This window comes from Stomoxys calcitrans, chromosome 2, assembly GCF_963082655.1.
Source record: "Stomoxys calcitrans chromosome 2, idStoCalc2.1, whole genome shotgun sequence".
NCBI classification, from domain to species: domain Eukaryota; kingdom Metazoa; phylum Arthropoda; class Insecta; order Diptera; family Muscidae; genus Stomoxys; species Stomoxys calcitrans.
In genome coordinates this window covers 197879404-197901091 of record NC_081553.1, presented here as the reverse complement: position 1 = coordinate 197901091, position 21688 = coordinate 197879404, and the positions used below count along the sequence as shown (strand labels likewise).

The following is a 21688-nucleotide window of genomic DNA, read 5'->3' as shown; positions in this document are numbered from 1 at the left end:
CGCAAACGAAAAAAAGGACCATGATTTGCGGATCTGCACCTGGAATGTTCACACTCTTCATAGAGAAGAGAGATACATGTGCAATGCCACAAAACTTATGCGGTTGGGCGCAGGGCCAGTAACCCGCCCCCGGAAAACTATGAGAACTACTATGAGAAACAAAGGAATGGTAAAAACGGACCCCCCCAATTTTGACGACCCACGCACCTGGAATGTCCGCACTCTTTATAGAGAAGATGCAGTATACGCGCTGGCGGATCTATTAGAGAAGTACTAGGCAGATATTACTGCCTTACAGGAAGTGCGACGGACTGGGAATGGCGTCACTACAACACCAAACTGTAACGAAATATACTATAGCTGCCATAACACGAGGCATAAATTTGGCTGTGGATTTGTGGTTAGTCGAAGACTGAAACACCTTGTCTCCAGCTTTACTCTGGTAGATGAGAGGCTAGGCACAATCCACATAAAAGCCAAATTCTTCAACATCAGACTTATTTGTGCAAATGCCCCGACGGAAGACAAGGACGAGCAGACCCAGAATATTTACTATGAGTGCCTAAAGAGAGAATATGACCGCTGCCCCGCCCATGATATTAAAGTCGTTCTGGGAGATTTTAATGCGAAGATAGGGAAGGAAAACATCTTTGGTCCAATAGTCGGAAAGTTTAGCCTCCACGAGATAACGTCCAGTAATGGGTTGAGGCTGATAGATTTCGCCGCGATTTCAACATAAAAATATTCACACAGCCACATGACTGTCACCCGATCAAAACACGAGGAAACAAATTCATCACGTTGTGATAAATAGAAGGCATTCATGTAGCGTGTTAGATGTACGATCGATCCGTGTAGCGAATATAGATCCAGATCATTAACTTGTTGCAGCAAAGGTTCGCACCCGTTCGAACATGGCGAGGAAGCCGAAAAAGGCCGAAGAAGCTTGACATTGAAAAGCTGCAAACACAACAAATGGCAAGGGCATACTCAACTCGACTGTCCCAATCGCTTGATGAAAGCACTCCTTGTTCCGATAATATAATGGTGCAGTGGCAAACCATTCCCCACTCCATGGAAAATGCCGTGAAATTCGTACTTGGGTACTGGAAGTCTTCCCCCAAGAAACCCAAGGCACGACCAAGAGTGTCGAGGTGCTACTGAAGCCAAGAGAAACCCTGCAAACAGTATCGGGAGAAAAGGAGAGAGGAGAAACTTCTATTCCGCAAAAAGAAAAAGGAAATGGAAAGACGTGAGTGTGAGTGAATTGAGATGTACAGAAGTCAGAATGAAGTCCGGAAATTCTACCAAAGAATTAAACATCAAACCGATGGCTTTGGTGCAGGCACATCCTCCTGCAGAGACAAAGAAGGAAATCTGGTAACTGACACAGAGAACAGGCTGAGGATATGGAAAGAACATTTTACCCAACTTCTAGTTTCCGACGATGGCGGCGAAGAGGATACCGTAGAACCAATTCCCGATGATGGTTTAGAATGTTTACCACCTAGTCAGAATGAGGTCCAAGTAGCAGTGACCCAACTGAAGAACAACAAGGCAGCAGGAACCGACGGGTTACCCAAGAAACCCATTACACGACCAAGAGTGTCAAGATGCTACTGAAGCCAAGAATGAGGCATATAGAGAAACCCTGCAAACAGTATCGGGAGAAAAGGAGAGAGGAGAAACGTTTATTCCGCAGAAAGAAAAAGGAAATGGAAAGACGTGAGTGTAAGCGAATTGAGACGTACAGGAGTCATAATGAAGTCCAAAAATTATACAAAAGAATTAAACATCAAACCGATGGCTATGGTGCAGGCACATCCTCCTGCAGAGACAAAGAAAGAAATCTGGTAACTGACACAGATAGCAGGCTGAGGATATGGAAAGAACCTTTTACCCAACTGCTAGTTTCCGACGATGGCGGCGAAGAGGATACCATAAAACCAATTCCTGATGATGGTTTAGATTGTTTAGCTCCTAGTAAGAATGAGGTCCAAGTAGCAGTGACCCGAATGAAGAATAACAAGGCAGCAGGAGCCGACGGGTTACCTGCTAAACTATTTAAAACCGATGGCGACACGCTGATAAGGCGTATGGATCAGCTCATCTGCGCAATCGGGCTAGAATAACGCATATCCGATGATTGGAAACTCAGCAAACTATCCCGTACACAAGAAAGGAGACAAGACGGAATGTGCCAACTACAGAGTAATAAGTCTCCTCCCCATTGCATACAAAATACTCTCGAGCGTACTGTGTGAATGATTGAAACCTAAAGTCAATGAGATAATTGGGCCCTATCAATGCGGCTTTAGACCTGTTAAATCCACCCTAGACCGGATGTTCACACTGCGCCAAATCCTGGAAAAGACCCGAGAAGGACAAATTAACACCTACCATCTCTTTGTTGATTGCAAAGGCGCCTTCGATACTCCTTTACGTTTAAAGGTATTTCAAGCCATGTCTGAGTTTGGTATCCCTGCAAAATGAAAAATGATACCCGTTCCTCAGTAAGAATAGGAAAGAATCTCTCCGAACCATTTAATACCAAACGAGGTTTTAGACAAGGAGACAGACTATCTTGTGATCTATCCTGCTGGAGAAGATTATACGAGATGCAGAAGTGAATAGATATGGCACACTACTCACAAGAGAACACATGCTACTCGCCTATGCCGACGACATCGATATCATAGGCCAGTCACTAGGAGTAGTAACTGCTGCCTTTGAAAGAATCGAAAGAGAGTCATTGAAAATGGGTCTGGCAGTAAATGGAGATAAGACGAAATGGATGGTATCAATGCCTTGTACTACCGAGCAGATAAAGAAAATGGAGAAAGTTGGGAACCACAACTTTGAGACAGTCTGTAAATTTATCTACCTCGGCACCGCCGTAACCGAAACGAATGACACAAGTTTTGAGACTATGCGAAGAATAATACTGCCAAACAGATGCTACTTCGAACTAAGTAAGCAGTTTAGAAGCAAGGCCACCTCTCGACAGACGAAGATTACACTATGCAAGACACTGATACTACCCGTGTTGTTATACGGTTCTGCGGCATGGGAACTTGTTAAAGGAGACGAGCCAGTGCTTGGAGTGTTTGAGAGAAAGATTCTTCGTAAAATATATGGATCAGTTTGCGTTAATGGAGAATATAAGCGTCGTATGAACCACGAGCTGTATGAGCTGTATGACGACGATAGCATAGTTACGCGCTCCAAAATACATCGGCTGCGTTGGCTAGGTCATGTTGTCAGAATGGATGAAGAAGCTCCAGCAAAGAAGTCTTTTGAAGGCAAACACGCAAACCGGGACAACCAAAAGACCGATGGAAAGATCAAGTGGTGGGAGATACCTCGAAACTTGGTGTCAGAGATTTTAGAATGAGCGCTGAAGATCGAAGCGTTTGATCTGTCATAGCCAATTAAAGTAAAATAAGTAAAGACTTCTACTGTGGTCTCCAACATCCAAACCAAGTATAGCCCGAATCGCTCCATAACCTGATAAGGCTCCAATAGCATGGCAATTTTTATCCACTGTCCACTAACTTGACAAATGCGATCCAAGGTGTAGGGTATATAAGATTCGGCCCGGCCGAATTTAGCACGCTTTTACTTGATATATAGGGGATTGGAGAATTTTTTTTTTATAGATTTTCTTTAATTTCAAACACTGATGGAATTTTTTCATAATTGCCATTTTTTCTTCTCCAATTGCAGCCCATATCAACTCATTGTCCAAAAAAATCATGTTGAAGTTCCAAATTTTTGTGCAAATTAAATTTCTGTAATACTGTTTGCCAGTAAAATCTCATTTCTATTAAATTGTTCGTGCTTTTTTATGTCAATTTTTGTTATTATCAATATTATCACTTTTTTTCCCCTTCCGTAAGGCTCTTGTGTTACCATGATGTATGATGCCTGCAGGTGATGCTTGCAAATTTGCTTCTGCAATCACCAAACAAGTGCCAATAATACTTGACAGGTGGCAGAAAAAGTGTTCTCCAGCATAAGTCCTACAACGAAATGCCTAATACTCCTCCAGCCAGTTAGGCCATGGTGTATATAGAATGTCCTCCATGTACCTGGAAGCAAACTAAACGGTCATAGACCTTAAATTGGATTCCTTGGTAACTTGGCAGCTCTTCTGCTAGCCGCTGAAGGGGCGGCGGGATAGAGGGGCATAAATCAGCAGTGTTTGGTTGGTGTTACAGTTGCCAGGCTTATATATCATAGAGGTTGGAGATGCCAAGTTTTTTGTTGTGTCCTGCATTCCACACTACCACTTAGTTTTTGGGCCATGTAAGTGTGTGTGTGTGTGTGTGAGAGAGTTGGGTTTTTTTTTCAGGATATTTATTTTCGTCATTTGCACTTTTGTATGATGGCATTGCTCTTTTCTTTTTTTATGCTCTTGTTACGAAATATGAAATGCTAGTAGTTCCAGTTGCCCTTTTCATCTGTCCTCCGATTGTTTTTTCAGTTTACTCCCCTCACGTATAGTGTGACTATGATGTTTGCTGTTCGAGAACGTTGTCCCAGCATAATGGCTGTTACGAGTAGTTTGTCATATTCCAACTCCTAGCTTGATTTCTTCTATTCATGGGTTTTTTTCTCTCTCTATTTCCTGGCATACCCTCTTCCATTCCCATTCGAGGGGGGGTTTTCCCTTGTTTGCCTTAATTTCTGGCAAACGCAGCTTTTTGTTTTTGGCTGTTTGGCATGCCCTCATAATTGTTTGAAGTGTGCTAAATGGATGTGGCAAAGTGGTGCGGTTTGTTCGTCCTTTAGAAGTGATAGGTACTTGAAATTGCACCAACCGCAGATGAATGAATCCATTTGACAACACTTGTATGTGCTCCATTTCACAATGCCATTGACAGCTCAGTGGTGGGGAGGAGAATAACCTTTTGTAATATCTTTTTGAAAAACCTGTGGGATGTAGGGATGCGAAGAGCTACAGCATTACATTTACAGGTAGACCCTACCATACAAAACAAAAAAATATGTTGATGTCATTGGTCTGCCATCCTTAGGATGGAAAACACTTTAGAGAAAATGGTCTATGAGTAAATCCTTCTGAAATGGAGGTTCTTGTGTTAGTAAAGGGTGATTTTTTTGAGGTTAGGATTTTCATGCATTAGTATTTGACAGATCACGTGGGATTTCAGACATGGTGTCAAAGAGAAAGATGCTCAGTATGCTTTGACATTTCATCATGAATAGACTTACTAACGAGCAACGCATGCAAATCATTGAATTTTATTACCAAAATCAGTGTTCGGTTCGAAATGTGTTCATTCACCGTAACGTTGCGTCCAACAGCATCTTTGAAAAAATACGGTCCAATGATTCCACCAGCGTACAAACCACACCAAACAGTGCATTTTTCGGGATGCATGGGCAGTTCTTGAACGGCTTCTGGTTGCTCTTCACTCCAAATGCGGCAATTTTGCTTATTTACGTAGCCATTCAACCAGAAATGAGCCTCATCGCTGAACAAAATTTGTCAAAATTTGAACACATTTCGAACCGAACACTGATTTTGGTAATAAAATTCAATGATTTGCAAGCGTTGCTCGTTAGTAAGTCTATTCATGATGAAATGTCAAAGCATACTGAGCATCTTTCTCTTTGACACCATGTCTGAAATCCCACGTGATCTGTCAAATACTAATGCATGAAAATCCTAACCTCAAAAAAATCACCCTTTAGAAGATATGGGACAGCCACCTTGGACAGCAGCAAAAATTTTACCGAAAGATCAAAATACCTGGTCAAGCAGCGGCTACGGATACTGTATTGATATAATGCCTGATATTCTGGGTAGTGTGAATTACACTTAGCATGAGCATATATTTGATAAAAAATGTACTGTACAAAAGTACTGTATCCACGTACTGTATAAAATACTTAAAAGCCGAATTGACCTTCAAAATCCATGGCAACATAAGCAACAAGACTTCTAAAAGCATAAATCCAGATTACCCCTTAAGGATAGTTCAAAAGACCTACCATACGAAACAAAACAAAAAGATTTTGATGTGATTGGTCTGTCATCGTTTATGTTACAAACTTTAGAGAAAATGGTCCTGAAACTCTGAGTTAAAGGTATTCAGGAGCAAAAGTTTCATTTACTGAAAGAGCCAAATACCTGCTCAAGCAGAGGCTACGGATACCATGCTATCCGTGATACAATGACTGATATCATGGGCAGTGTGAACTAATGGTAGTCTGAGCAGCTATTTAGTACTGTATGTATGTGGTACAGAATTTAATGTACTGTATAAACATATTGTGTTGAAAATTACTGTATGGTAGTACTGTACACAACTGATAAAGTCGATTTGAGCTTAAAACACAGCTCCAGACTAGATGATGTAGTGGGATTTGGAGTTGAGCTATTGGTACAGTGTGTATATAAGCTATCTGTATAAAAGTAGCAAAAGTTACATTTACCGAAGGAGAAAAATACCTGGTCAAGCACCGGCTATGGATACTGTGTTGTCCTTGATACAATGTCTGATATTCTGGGTAGTGTGAATTACGCTAAGTCTGAGTATAAATTTGGTAAAATGTACTGGGCGAAAGTACTGTATAAAAATAACTGTATAAAATAAGCCGAATTGAGCTTCAATATCGCTGGCAACCGAAGCAACAAGACTTCTAAACCAAAAGAAACAAAAAGTTTAAAATGTAATATTTTTGTCATATGTGATATAGGGTAGCCTTCTTGTCACCGTCAAAATGGTCAAAATAGTCCAGACTCCTGTCAGGAGCAAAATTTTCAGTTACTGAAAGAGCAAAAAACCTGTTCAAACAGAGGCTACGGATAGATGGTATCCTTGATACAATGGCTGAAATCTTGGGCAGTTTGAATTAATGTTAGTCTGAGGAGCTTTTTGGTACAATATACTGTATAAATGTACTGTTTAAAAATACTGTACAAATATACTCCATGTAAGAACTGTATAAAAACTGATAAGGGCGATTAGATCTACAATGCTTTTTAATGTATAGTTCCAGATTAGATGACATATTATGCTTTGGAGTTGGGCTATGTGGTTCAATGTACTGTATAAACGTATTTTAACAAACTATTGCATGAAAGTGTAAGAGTTGATTATCGAGCGAGTTACTGAAGTACAGAAAACATGCTCAGGTCAAAGGGAAGTTCGTAGAGATTCCTATTCACAAGATTGTTCAAAGGTTAGAGGAGTCGCGGTACAACTATTTAGTACAATATACTGTATAAACGCATTCTATAGAAGTACTTTACGCAAGTTCGGTATAACATATACTTTGAGCAACAATGCTTTTTAAAGTAAAGTTCCAAATGGCATAGTAGGCCATGGAGTTGGGCTATTTGGTACAATGTACTGTAAAACATACTATATAAAAGTACTGTACAAAACTTATAAAGCAACATAGTGGGTTTTGGAGTTGGAATCATGGTGAAAGAGTTGATTACCCAGCGAGTTGCTGAAGCACAGAAAACACGTCGATGTGAAAAGGAAGTCCGTAGAAATTTTCCTATAAGAGGTGGTGCAAAGGTTAGAGAAGTCTTTCGATTTTAATATACGGCCATACCCAGTGTGCATTGACATGCCTCTTGACAATGTAAGGATCGATATTCTTATACAATCCTTAGGCCAGATCCAGGTGGACCAAGCTTTCATAGATTGGATAAACCACATGAGAGGCAGGGTATTGCAGGACACACCGCAGTCGAGGTATTTTATCACCACTCCTTTGGATGACTATTATAAGCAGACTATTAACGACCCTAATCTGAGCAGCTATACAATGTACTGAATAAAAAGTACGGTATAAAAGAGTACCATACAAAAGTGTGGTATAAAAAAGTACTGTATAAAAGCGTGTTATAAAAGTATTGTATAAAAGTACGGTATAAAAAGTACTGTATAAGTAGTCGTGTATGTAAATACCTCACAGAACCATTAAAGCCGATTAGAGCTACAATGATATTTTAAAGCATAGTTACAGATTAGATAGACTAGATAAACTGGGCTTTGGAGTTGGGCACCATGGTAGAGTTGGTAACCAAGCAGAGATTAGAGAGAGAGATTCTCCTTCAAAGGTTAAAAGAGTCCTTCGATGCTGAAATATGCCCACATCCAGTGAGTATTGACATTGTGAGGGCCATTCACAATGTAAGGACCGACATACTTTTACAATCCTTAACCTAGTACCAAGGCGCCCCATTAGTCGAGATGCTAGCGTGCTCGGATTGCCAGTGCGGGGATCGCGGGTTCGATTCAAACCAGAGGCCTAAGTCTGTTGTTACTGTGGTATTAAAACAAACTTAAAATTGTCTTATGCTCAAAACGTCAGAGAGATGGTTGCACCGATTTAAGGGAAATTTTTTATGACCCTTTATGGTAAACTAAAAACACAAAATTAATATTAAACTAAAACTAAAAACACAAAATTAATATTAAACTTTGGGGCCCGACCCAAAAACCCACGCAAACTCAAATGTTTACCGATTGAGGCAATATGGGTATCAAATAAAAGGTATTTAAGAGCAGAGTAGGAATTTTATATAAAAATTCGGCCCCAAGCTCATCCCCAAATAACCGTTTGATATTATCTATTGGGTCCAAGTGTCGGGGGGACGGATCTCATCCCCCACAAAAAAAAAACCAAACCGTCATGTATGCCGACCGGGACCAAATTGTGCTCAAATTAAAGTACAAGTGTCTGGGGACCACCCAATCCAAAAAAAAAAAAAGAAAATTGGAAAAAAGGAAGGCCATAGGGAGACAATAGGACATCATTGAAAAGTCATTGATAGTAGAGTACAATTGTTTCCAATTGTTCTACCCCAATCAATTTGTGTCGATCTGAAATGGACCTATAGCCCTTAATGTCTTGATCACCTGCTTTACCCAAATCACCCCGACTTTTTTGGGATACATTAATGACGGCTGAACCATGACATTTTCACAGATTGTATAGGTTAAACTGGAAGGGGGCGCGGACGCTCGCCCTTACAACAAAAGTAATGTCCAAACATAAAAATGTGCACCGATCGGCACAATATGGGACTCAAGTAACTGGAGGGCCGCCCCAACCCCAAAACCTCCTAAAATAGGTGTTTAGGACGAGCATGGCAATATGGGACCCAAATGCAAGATCTTTGGGAGTAGATTACGAATATGGCCAGAAAGAAGGAATATGCTTTATAATATTGTGATATCGGAAGAAGGCGGACCCTCCTCCGTTACCCCAAATATATCGCCCAAATCAGATCAGGAAGTATATTACGAATGTGGTAAAAAAAATTAAGTCCATGTAATGGGTGTTGTCCCCACCCCCAAATGGACATATTAGCAGTCCAAGGCTACATGGGACACAAATGCAAGCAGTTTGGGAGTAGATTAGGAAATTGACATTAAAATTTGTGTAAAGATAGTTAGATGGCGCTTAACCTCCTTAAAACACCTCGAATAGGTTATTTGACCGATCATGGCAATATGAGACAGACTCAAATGAAAGGTATATGAGAATAGAAAAGGAATCCAGTTTTGGAACCAAGGGTTTGTTGGTAAGATCCAAAGTACCCTCTAAAATGAACTTATTACCCGAACAAATCAATATGGGGCTCAAATGAAAGGTTTTTGGGAGTAAAGAACGAATTTGATACCTATTTTTGTGGGCAAAGTGGTGGAGTGCCAGTCCAAGCCCGAAAACGCCCTCCAACCCGTACATATTAATCGACCATTTATTTGGGCTTAAATGAAAGGTATTTGGGAATAGAGCAGCAATTAAACATCCATATTTGGGCAAAATGTTTGAAGTTTCATCCCATCCCCAAAAAGTACTCCCCGTCACATGGATAAATAGACCAATCACGACCATATAAGGCTCAAATGAAAGAGGACTTATTTACCGACTATGGTAATATGAGGCTCATCTATAAAAAGTATTTGAGACTACGGCACGAAAGCTTATATTTACTTTAAGGGCCAAATGTCTGAGTGGCCACCTCACTCCCAAAATACACACCCCAAACCGGACATATTTACCCACTACAATATAGGAGCCGAAAGAATGGTATAAGGGAGTAGAGCAAAAATTTGCCCATGAAGAGGGGCAAACTTCTCACATATCAATGATTGCTGTCCGATTCAAGTTTAAGCTCTATGATAAGGAACTCCTTTTTATAGCCGAGTCCCAACGGCGTCGCGCAGTGGGACACCTCTAAGAGGAGAGGTTGTTACATGACTTCTATATATGGCATAGTACCTCTGCAAGTTCAATTGTCCAAAATTTTCTATGAAAATCAAATTTTGGGAAAATTTTCTATGAAAATCAAATTTGGCTTAAATTTACTAAGCAAATCAAATTTTGTCAAAATTTTTTATGAAAATCGAATTTTGCCAAAATTTTCTATGAAAATCGAATTTTGCCAAAATTTTCTATGAAAATCGAATTTTGCCAAAATTTTCTTTGCAAATCAAATTTTGACAAAAATTTTCTATGAAAATCAAATTTTGACAAAATTTTCTTTGCAAATCAAATGTTGACAAAATTTTTTATGAAAATCAAATTTTGACAAAATTTTTTATGAAAATCAAATTTTGGCAAAATTTTTTATGAAAATCAAATTTGGCTTAAATTTTCTAAGCAAATTAAATTTTGTCAAAAATTTCTATGCGAATCAAATTTTGCCAAAAAATTTCTATGCGAATCAAATTTTGCCAAAATTTTCTATGAAAATCGTAATTTAGACAAAATTTTCTATGAAAATCAAATTTTGTCAAAATTTTTTATGAAAATCAAATTTTGACAAAATTTTCTATGAAAATCGTAATTTAGACAAAATTTTCTATGAAAATCAAATTTTGACAAAATTTTCTATGAAAATGAAATTTTGACAAAATTTTCTATGAAAATGAAATTTTGACAAAATTTTCTATGAAAATGAAATTTTGACAAAATTTTCTATGAAAATGAAATTTTGACAAAATTTTCTATGAAAATGAAATTTTGACAAAATTTTCTATGAAAATCAAATTTTGGGAAAATTTTCTATGAAAATCAAATTTTGACAAAATTTTCTAGAAAATCAAATTTTGACAAAATTTTCTATGAAAATCAAATTTTGACAAAATTTTCTATGAAAATCAAATTTGGCTTAAATTTACTAAGCAAATCAAATTTTGTCAAAATTTTTTATGAAAATCAAATTTTAACAAAATTTTTTATGAAAATCAAATTTTGGCAAAATTTTCTATGAAAATCAAATTTTGACAAAATTTTCTATGAAAATCAAATTTTGACAAAATTTTCTATGAAAATTAAATTTTGACAAAATTTTCTATGAAAATCAAATTTTGGGAAAATTTTCTATGAAAATCAAATTTTGACAAAATTTTCTAGAAAATCAAATTTTGACAAAATTTTCTATGAAAATCAAATTTTGCCAAAATTTTCTATTAAAATCAAATTTTGACAAAAATTTCTATGAAAATCGTAATTTAGACACAATTTTCGTAAACTTAAAATTTGTACAAAATTTTTTATGAAAATCAATTTTTGCTCAAAATTTTGTAAAAATTGTCTATTCAGAATCAATTTTTTGGCAAAATGGTTTGAGCAGAATTTCATTCATTTTGGTTTGATCCAAACCAATGAATTCTAATCTTATTTGCTAAGCATTATAGGGAAACATATTCCCCACTCCCCTTCCAATAGTTGCAACACATAGTTGCATTTATTTCCATAGCCAAGGATTTTTACACAGCCATAGCCACATTCCACTGCAATGTTATGGTCGAGCAATCGGCAATGAATGAATGAAATAAAGGCCACAAAAAGTTTTTTCTAATATGGGAGGTTGTTGTTGCTGCTGTTGTTGTTTGTGCCTTATGTCCAGCCTAGCGGAAGTTGTTATGTTTAACACGTATTTTTCAAAACTTCCAACAAGTTAACGAACTCGTAAATAATTGCCAAAGCGCACAGGACGGTTGTGTCCAAAGCCAAGATGATGAGGATGATGATGACGGGAATAGAAGCATGAGGTTGTGGGGTAGTATTACCACAATGTCTCTTCGCTTTTTTTTGGCAATAAATCAAAGTACCCAAAAAGAAAGGCAGTGAGAAGCGGAGTATATTTTAATTATGTGGCAAGTTTTAGAAAAAGAAAAAAGAAAACAAAAGACAATAAAGGAGCAAAAAGGAGAACAGTTCATCTATGCGGTGGGTTTTTTGGGTGTGTTTTCATACATCCTTATACAGGGAGTCATATGTGGGGCTTTCCATACGAATAAGCAAAAAAAAAAAATAAATGGAGACAATTTTCTAAATAACAGAAATATCCAAAGGTTTTGATAAATTGCTATACTTGAATTTTGTTTTTAAATTTTTATTAGTTTTAATTTGTAATGGAATACCCCATACCTATTCTAGAATACCCCAGACCTATTCTTTTAAAAATTTTGACAATTTGCTATATTTGAATTATATTTATTTTGTAATAGAATAGCCCATACCTGTGTGTTTTCACACATCCTTATGCAGAGAGTCATATGTGGGGCTTTCCATACAAATAAGCAAAAAAAAAAAAAATAAATGTAGAAAATTTTCTAAATAACAAAAATTTCAAAAATTTTGACCATTTGCTATATTTGAATTTTATTTTAAAATTTTTATTAGATTTATTTTGTAACGGAATACCCCATACCTATTCCAGAATAAAGAATAGGTATGGGGTACCTATTCTTTAAAAAATTTTAACAATTTTCTATATTTGAATTATATTTATTTTGTAATAGAATAGCCCATGCTTGTCTGTTTTCATATATCCTTATGCAGAGAGTCATATGTGGGGCTTTCCATATGAGTAAGCAAAAAAAAAAATAAATGTTGAAAATTTTCTAAATAACAAAAATTTCAAAAATTTTGACCATTTGCTATATTTGAATTTTATTTTAAAATTTTTATTAGATTTATTTTGTAACGGAATACCCCATACCTATTCCAGAATATCCCATATCCTTTCAAAAAAATTTCAAAAAAATTTTGACAATTTGCTATATTTTAATTATATTTATTTTGTAATAGAATAGCCCATACCTACTCTAGCATGTTAGAAAAAAAAAAAAATTCTGAAAAATTTGTAAAGTCCAATGTAGAAATCACATAATCACATAAATTTCAAAAAGTTTTTACAACTCCCCAAATTTAAAACTTTTGAGAGTTTATGAAAAGTTAATATTGTAGTTGAATACCCCATACCTATTCTAGCATGTTTTATTTGCCCTGTAAGTTGAAAAAAAAATGTTCTGAAAAATGTTTAAAGCCTAAATGCTACATGACCAAATGCTGGTGCCATGGCACAACCAGCCAGCAGTAGCCCAAAGAGAAGCAGCATCCATTCCACCATTCAACCTCCCAACCATAAACATCAGAATCGGCAATGGGTGGATGCTCTCAAACATAAGAAACTATGGAGCTGTTGTTGAAACAACCTATTCCCTTTCTACATTTCCGTAGGCTGAAGCAGTAGCAGTCTAGGTGCTCCTAATGGTGCCACTGGCCGTCGTCATGGTGGTGCTGGTGGTTGTGGTGATGGTGTTGCAGCAGACGACGACGACTGCCACCGATTGCAGTATGGTCTGTAAAAAATTAAGTTTCTTTACATTCTTAGCTCAACAACTTTTTTTTTTTTTTGTTATTTTGTTTTATTTTCTTCTATGGTTGCAGAAGAAATTTCTCTCAGGAAAAGAGCCCCCACAAAAATCCTTTTTGGCATGTACAACAGGCCTTTAAATTATGCAGGGAGTTAAAAGAAAGAAGAATGAATAACAAAAAAAAAAACTCAGCAAAGTTCCATTTCTGCTTCCTTTTGTTTTGGAACTGTTCCAAAACTCATGATCACATTAAAGTAAATGAAAAACCAACCGAAATTAATTTCTTTATTTTGTTTCCGTAAGATGCCAAATGGAATGGGGGCGAAAATGGGGAGTTGTGGTTTCCACTTTACCAATTGTCTTAAAGATTTAAAATTACTAGAGATAGGCAAAATATAGGCGTTGCCTAATAAAACCTCAGAACATTTAAGTATCCGTTGGGTGAGCGGACGTGTTGGCTCCTCAAAGAAAAACCAAAATGGAGGGGCATATAGTCGGGCGGAAATCTGAACCGATTTGGAACAAACTTCTCGGATATTGTGGTATTTGTCGAGGAAATCGTTGTACAAAATTTTTGAAAAGATTGGTCAATAAATGCGCTAAAAGTGGCTCTAAAAGTGAAAATCGGGTGATATACATATATGACAGATATATCTAAATCTGAACCGATTTCTATGAAATTCACCAGTAATGTCCAAAGTCATAAGAAAATTCTTCCGGCCAAATTTCGAGAGAATCGGTTAATAAACAATCATTTAATTGCATTATTACTGCAAATCGGACGAACATATATATCGGAGCTATATCTAAATCTGAACCGATTTGGAACAAACTTCTCAGATATTGTGGTAGTTATGGAGGAAAGCGTTGTAGTTTTGGGAAGATTGGTCAATAAATGCGCTTGCAGTGGCTTTAGGAGTAAAAATCTGGCGATATTTATATATGAGAGCTATATCTAAATCTGAACCAATTTTTTTTGAAATTCAGCAGTAAAGTCGAGATTCATAAGAAAATCTTTCCTGCCAAATTTCGGGAAAAACGGTTAACAAATGACCATTTTATAGCATTTTTACTGCAAATCGGACGAACATATATATGAGATCTATATCTAAATCTGAACCGATTTCAAGCAAACTTTTAAGATATCGTAAAAGTTGTCGAGGAAAGCGTTGTACAAAATGTTGGCAAGATTGGTCAATAAATGCCCTTGCAGTGGCTCTAGGAGTGAAAATCGGGCGATATATATATATATGAGAGCTATATCTAAATCTGAACCGCCACCAAATTTCGCCACCAAATTCACCAGTAATGTCGAGAGTCATAAGAAAATCCTTCTTGCCAAGTTTCGAGAGAATCGGTTAACAAATGATCATTTTATTGCATTTTTACTGCAAATCAGACGAACATATATATGGGAGCTATATCTAAATCTGAACCGATTTCAAGCAAACTTTATAGATATTGTAAAAGTCGTCAAGGAAAGCGATGTACAAAGTTTTGGGTAGATTGGTCAATAAATGCCCTTGTAGTAGGTTTAGGAGTGAAAATCGGGCCCAAAAAGTAATTGCGGATTTTTCATATAGTCGGCGTTGACAAATTTTTTCACAGCTTGTGACTCTGTAATTGCATTCTTTTTTCTGTCAGTTATCAGCTGTTACTTTTAGCTTGCTTTAGAAAAAAAGTGTAAAAAAAGTATATTTAATTAAAGTTCATTCTAAGTTTTTTAGAAGTTCATTCTAAGTTAATGTCGAGAGTCATAAGAAAATCCTTCCTGCCAAATTTCGAGAGAATCGGTTAACAAATGACCATTTTATTGCATTATTACTGCAAATCGGACGAACATATATATGGGAGCTATATCTAAATCTGAACCGATTTTTTCCAATTTCAAAAGGTTCTGTCTCTAGGCCGAAAAATATGTATGTACCAAATTTGAAGACGATCGGATGAAAACTGCAACCTGTAGTTTGTACACAAATTAACATGGAGAGATGGACAGACAGACGGACACAGCTAAATCGAATCAGAAAGAGATTCTGAGTTGATCGGTATGCTTATCAATGGGTCTATCTCTCTTCCTTCTAGGTGTTACAAACAAATGCACTTCATAAAGTTAAAGGCCATGCTAGACTTAATGCGCTATTTTTTGTTTTATTTCATTTTATTTTTTTATTTCATTTTTTATTTTATTTCAATTTATTCTAATTTACTCTCCTCTTAACGACCCGAGTAAAAATTAAACGGCAGACATTTTCAGCAAACAACATACTTTTTAGCAGGAACCCTGCTGATCTGAAATTACAAACATTTTGCTATAACAGCAGAACTACTGCTGTCAAATATTCACACTCGAAGTGCGTCGTTTAATATTTAATATTTTCGATTAATTCATAGACTTTTAAATTAAAAAAAATCTCAACTAAATGTTCTCAATCTACTATTTAAGTCTTTTCCCAACAACCTCATTGAACCTTTACCTTTTTCGCCAAACTATTAAGCACACAAATCAAATTTGCCAATATAAGCAAATTTGTAACATTTGGTGCCTTATCAAATTATAACTTTCCCCATAATAAATTTATGGCACCTTCGTTTGTAGGGAAACGCAAAACACCAACTAAAAAAAAAAAAAACAAATCAAAAACAAAAAACGGTTTCTCACTCACCTGTACTTGAAATATTGTCACAGTATCATCCAACATCTGTATTCGTACCGTTAACTTTTTACCACCACGATGGCGGGGTGTGGAGGGGGTACCATCAACGCCAGACGGTGTGCTTAGCGAATGTTTCATATTGGAACCGCCGCCTACCATGTAACACTCATCGGTATCTCTGCCGCCGCCCAATTCAACACCGCCGCCGCCACCACCCACTTTCGACCGCTCAACCAAAGACATTTTGTACAACAATTTGCAGGCTTTGCTATGGAATCGTAGTAAGCTAAATACGCCTAGGACGACGACGACGACGACAACAACAGCAAAGACAGCGACCGAAACTGGGATGCAGGAGTCGTTGTATGCAGCTATAGGTATGGATAAATATCAAGGATGAAACGTGGTGAACGATGACTAAGGAAGTTTAAATGCAAAGGAGCTTAAAGCTTTTTAGTTGTTGTTTGAACACAAGCGTTGTCTTTTTTTTATTATATTGTGGTTTATTATTATTGTTGTTGTTGCTGCTGTATGAAGTTTAAAAGGCCTAAATTTCCAAAAGACATTCCATATACAACATTAGGGCAAAAAAGAAACACCAACAGAAACAAAACACTTGGAATGTTTGTTACATTTAAATGCCTAATGAAAAGAGAAAATTTCGGCAGCAGTGTGTGAGAGGAGGCTATAAGCCTAGTGTTGTTATTGTTGTTGCTTGAGATGCCTACCACCTCTTTTGCTGCTAGACCGACTAAATGTTTTTTTTACACAATTCTCTTCACCACTATGTGTGGGTGTCTCATACTAAAGCGTTGTGTTAGGGCGAGTGTTTATGTGAGTGACGTGGGGAGCAGCTCTTCAAATGTTACATGCAAAAGCCAACATAAACTGAGAATAGTGTTTTTTGTTTTTGTTTTTGTTTTGCCTGCTGTTGCTAGAGTTGATGGGTGGAAAAACAAAACGAAATGGTTCTACGATTGCCTTTTCAAAAGGAATTTTGTTGTTGCTCTTTTTTGTTGGTTTTAGGTATGCTGAACAGTTGGCTTCTATTGCTCTTGTTGTTGTTGTTGTTATTATTGCTGCTGGTCTCCTCATATAACTTCCTCTCTCTATGTGTGTGAGAAATGCAATGTTCAGAGTGGTGGGCGGGTTTTAAGTGCTGAGGCGAGGGAATTGTTTGATTTGAATTGTTTGGAAAATTGAATTGGAATTGCTTCACTTGTATTTTGTATCGCAAAAATGCTGCTATTCATTGACTTTTTTCTTCTTCTGTTTGCTCTTAAGAAGTCTTGATCCAGATTACGTGCTGCACTTGCTGCTGGTGAGGATGTTGGTAGTGTTGTTGTTGCTGTTGCTGATGTTGGTGGTCGTGATGGTGTTCAAGTGTTGGCTTTCGTTTCGTAGCTTGTCGTAAATTTTCACTGTATCGAAAACTCCACATCTCGTTGTTGACTTTGTCATCACCGATGCAAGAGTTGTCGTTGTAAATCCTTATTTTGTTGTTGTTTTAACACACAGCTTGCATTGCAGTGAATAAAAGGAATACATTAAACTCTGCAAAGAGAAGAAGAACAAGAAATTTGGTTAAACAAGAAGATTTTTTAAAAGTTTTAAAATAAGTTTGCTATAGAACATGTCAGGTTAATGGATTTTTATTCACCCACCCATGTGATGGGAGGGTGGGGGTTGTATGCATTTTGTCTTTCCCTTTATAAAACATCGAAATATCCAATGCCAACCCTGCAAAGTACATAAAGGATGATTTTTTTATGAGTTAAGTTATTCGAGTTATCAGCACTGGTTTATAATTGTGTCCAAACTTCATTTGTGGAAGTGAAAAGTGTTCAGTATACTCTGCCATTTCATCATGAAGACACTGACAAATGAGCAACGACTGAAAATCTTTGAACTTTATTGGTATCCACTATTTTATCGAAAAATTGTGTTCAGCGGCACGGCTCTTTTTTGGCTAAACGGGTAGGTAAAAACTGTCACATCTGTTGCAAAAGTATCGAAATATGCAATGCCGACCCTACAAAGTAAATACATTAAGGATGATTTTTACCCCCACCACTATAGGCGGTAAAATCAGGCCACCGTAGCGCAGAGGTTAGCATGTTCCCCTTTGACGCTGAACGCCTGGGTTCATATCCGGCGAAACCTTCAGAAAAAATTTTCAGCGGAGGTTTTCCCCTTTTAATGCTGGCAATATTTGTGAGGTACTATGCCATGTAAAACTTCTCTCCAAAAGAGGTGTCGCACTGCGGCATGCCGTTCGGACTCGGCTAGAAAAAGGAGGCCCCTTATCATTGAGCTTAAACTTGAATCGGACTGCACTCATTGATATGTGAGAAGTTTGCTCCTATTCCTTAGTGGAATGTTCATGGGCAAAATTTTCAGTACTATAGCATGTGGGTATACTAATCTAGTCATTCCGTTTGTAACACTTCGAAATATTTGTCAAAGGCACCATAAAGCATATATATTCTTGATCGTCTCGACATTCTGAGTCGATCTAGCCATGTCCGTCCGTCCTTTCGTCTCTCGAAATCTCGATAGAGGTCGAACGCATAAAACTAGCCGCTTGAAATTTTGCACAGATGCTTCCCATTGATGTAGGTCATTAAGGATTGCAAATGGGCCATATTAGATCTGGATGTAGCTCTCATATAAACCGAATGCGTTTAAAATCAATCAAGAACCTCATATAGCTCCCATATAAACCGTTCTCCTGATTTGGCTTCTTGAGCCCTTACAAGGCGCAATTTTTGTCCGATTTGGCTGAAATTCTACACGTGGTGTTCTGTTATGACTTCCAACATCTGTGCCAAGTAGTGTTTAAATCAGTCAAGAACCTCATATAGCTCTCATAAAAACCGATCTCCTAATTTGACCTCCTGAGCCGCAGAAAGTTGCATTTTTTGTCCAATTTTGCTGAAATTTTCCTCATAATGTTCTGCTATGAATTTCAACAACTAAAGAATCTGATACAGCTCCCATATAAACCGATTTCTCAATTTGATCTCTTGAGCCCTTACAAGCTGCGATTTTATCCGATTTGGCTGAAATTTTGCCCCTGCAAGCCGCAATTTTTCCTCGATTTGGCTGATATTTTCCACATAATGTTCTGCTATGACTTTCAACAACTAAAGAATCTGATACAGCTCCCATGTAAACTGATCTCTCAATTTGATCTCTTGAGCCCTTACAAGCTGCGATTTTATCCGATTTGGCTGAAATTTTGCATATAGTGTTCTCTCATGACTTTCAACACCTATCGGTCTATAACCAGAAATAGCTTCCATATTTTAGCACAATCCATGATGGTGGGTTCCCAAGATTCGGACCGGGTAAACTTAGCACACTTTTACTTGTTATCAGTAAAGTTCTTCGGCTTGGCAGCACTAGATAATAATATTTGTGCAAGTGAAAAGTTGTCAGTACATTCTGCCATTTCGTCATGGAAACACTCATAAGATACGCCGAACAAGTACTGCGGAGGAAGAAGTTAGACCTGCACGCAGCGGCGTAGAGTATGAATGTGGAGATCTGGACGCATTTACAATGACAATGATATGCATAATCATCAGATATGGGGTCCAGCTCGAAGTAATGGGAAAGCGGTTTCGAGGTGGAATTAATCCCCAGTGGTGCCACAGTGTGGGTTTTTAGCCGGTACCGTTGATAACGGAGTCCGGCATAAGACGAGAGACGTACTCATCACATGCGTCAAGCATTTTCCCATAGTGACAAAAAAAAAGTGCAACGACGTGCAAATTGCAAATTTTGCCCATGAACATACCACGAACAGAGGCAAACTTCTCACTGATTGCAGTCCGATTCAAGTTTTTTAAGCTCAATGATAAGCGGGCTCCTTTTTATAGCCGAGTCCGAGCGACACCTCTTTGGAGAGAAGTTTTATATGGCATAGTACCTCACAAATGTTGCCACCATTAGGAGGGGAGAACCACCGCTGAAAATCCAGGGGTTCAGCGTCATAGGCCCTGCCCTGCCAGTTCTGATGGAATTCGAAATGAATTCTGAACTCTGTGTCGGATTTTTTGGTGCTAGAAATTTTTCCCGACACTTCGGAAAGAATTCTGAGCGTTGTCAAATGATTTTGTCTTGCTTGCTTGTTTGCGTATTTTTGTTTGTGAAACGTTGGATGCCACCATAGCACAGAGATTAGCATGCCCGCCTAGGACGCTTAGTGCCTAGATCCGAATCCTGACGAGAACATCAGAAAACACTTTCGGTCGTGGTTATTCTATGTTGGTGACATTTGTGAAGTACTATGCCATGTAAAAAATTCTCCTGTTCAGACTCGGCTATAAAAAGGAGATTCTTTGGGGAATGTTCAAGAAGTAATTCGGAAAATACATTCGAATACTGGAAGAATTTTTTCACAATTCGGTTGGAATTCGATAAGCATTTCCGACTTGCTTATCCAATTCCAACCGAATTCTGGAAGAATTCTTACAGTATTCGAATGTGTTTTCCGACGATTCGGAAAATTTTGCAAATTTCTTCTTGAACATTCCCTTAAGAATCTCCTTTTCATAGCTGAGACCGAACAGGATTTTTTTACATCCGAGTTCTACAAACTTTTATTGCAGAATATGGTCAGAAATCAATAAGACAAGTCGAAAAACACATCCATATTCATTAAGACTCAACATCAGAATTCGGCCAGTAGTCTTAAAGACGACTCTAAATGTCCTTCCGAATTTCTCATAATTTTGGTTCAGAATTCTGTCAGAATTCGGTGCGAAGTGCCGGCAAAAGCAAAACAAATTTTCCTCCCACATTTCCACTCCATATATTTTTCGTTAAAAATTCGCACAGACTTCCGATCCGAATTCGGATGATTTTGCCGAATTTTAGTACAGACTTCTGAACGAATTCTGTACATTTAGGTCACCGAGAAAACACAATCAACATACATCATACGCACCCTATGACCTCAACGCTTAACTACTCAACTCTTCATTGGGAAGTGGAACGTACAGTAGTGCGTATGAGTTATAATAAAATGCATACAGCATACATCATACGCACCCTATGACTTCATGGCAATAAGAAAACCTTATTACAAAGTACATTTTTGTAAACCGATAAGACATATTTCCCAAGGAAACCTTTTAACATCCTTTTTCATTTACAGTTTCTCTTTCCTGCCATTTAAATTTATTTTCACAAGTTGTTGGAAATGTTTATTAAATTTTATACATATTCAAATTTTATGTACCAGAAAAAAATCTCTTCAACTTGTAATATTAATAGAAAAGTACATAAAAAAAACATGTCGACTAGCGACAACATCAAAAAAACTCTCCTAAAACTTTCTCCAATCGCTCATATTTTCTT

The 21688-nt window shown here is 37.4% G+C and overlaps 1 protein-coding gene across 9 annotated transcripts in view; it reads right to left on the bottom strand.

Moving 5' to 3' along the window:
- LOC106092407 (FERM, ARHGEF and pleckstrin domain-containing protein 1) overlaps positions 1–21688 on the bottom strand; it is a 265925-nt gene that overhangs the window by 122000 nt on the left and 122237 nt on the right. For all 9 annotated transcript variants that reach the window (XM_059363710.1, XM_059363714.1, XM_059363705.1 and 6 more), the window contains one exon: positions 16331–17875. In XM_059363710.1, coding sequence (XP_059219693.1) covers positions 16331–16564 — 234 coding nt within the window. In that variant the 5' untranslated portion in view covers positions 16565–17875. The remainder of the gene's footprint in view (positions 1–16330; positions 17876–21688) is intronic.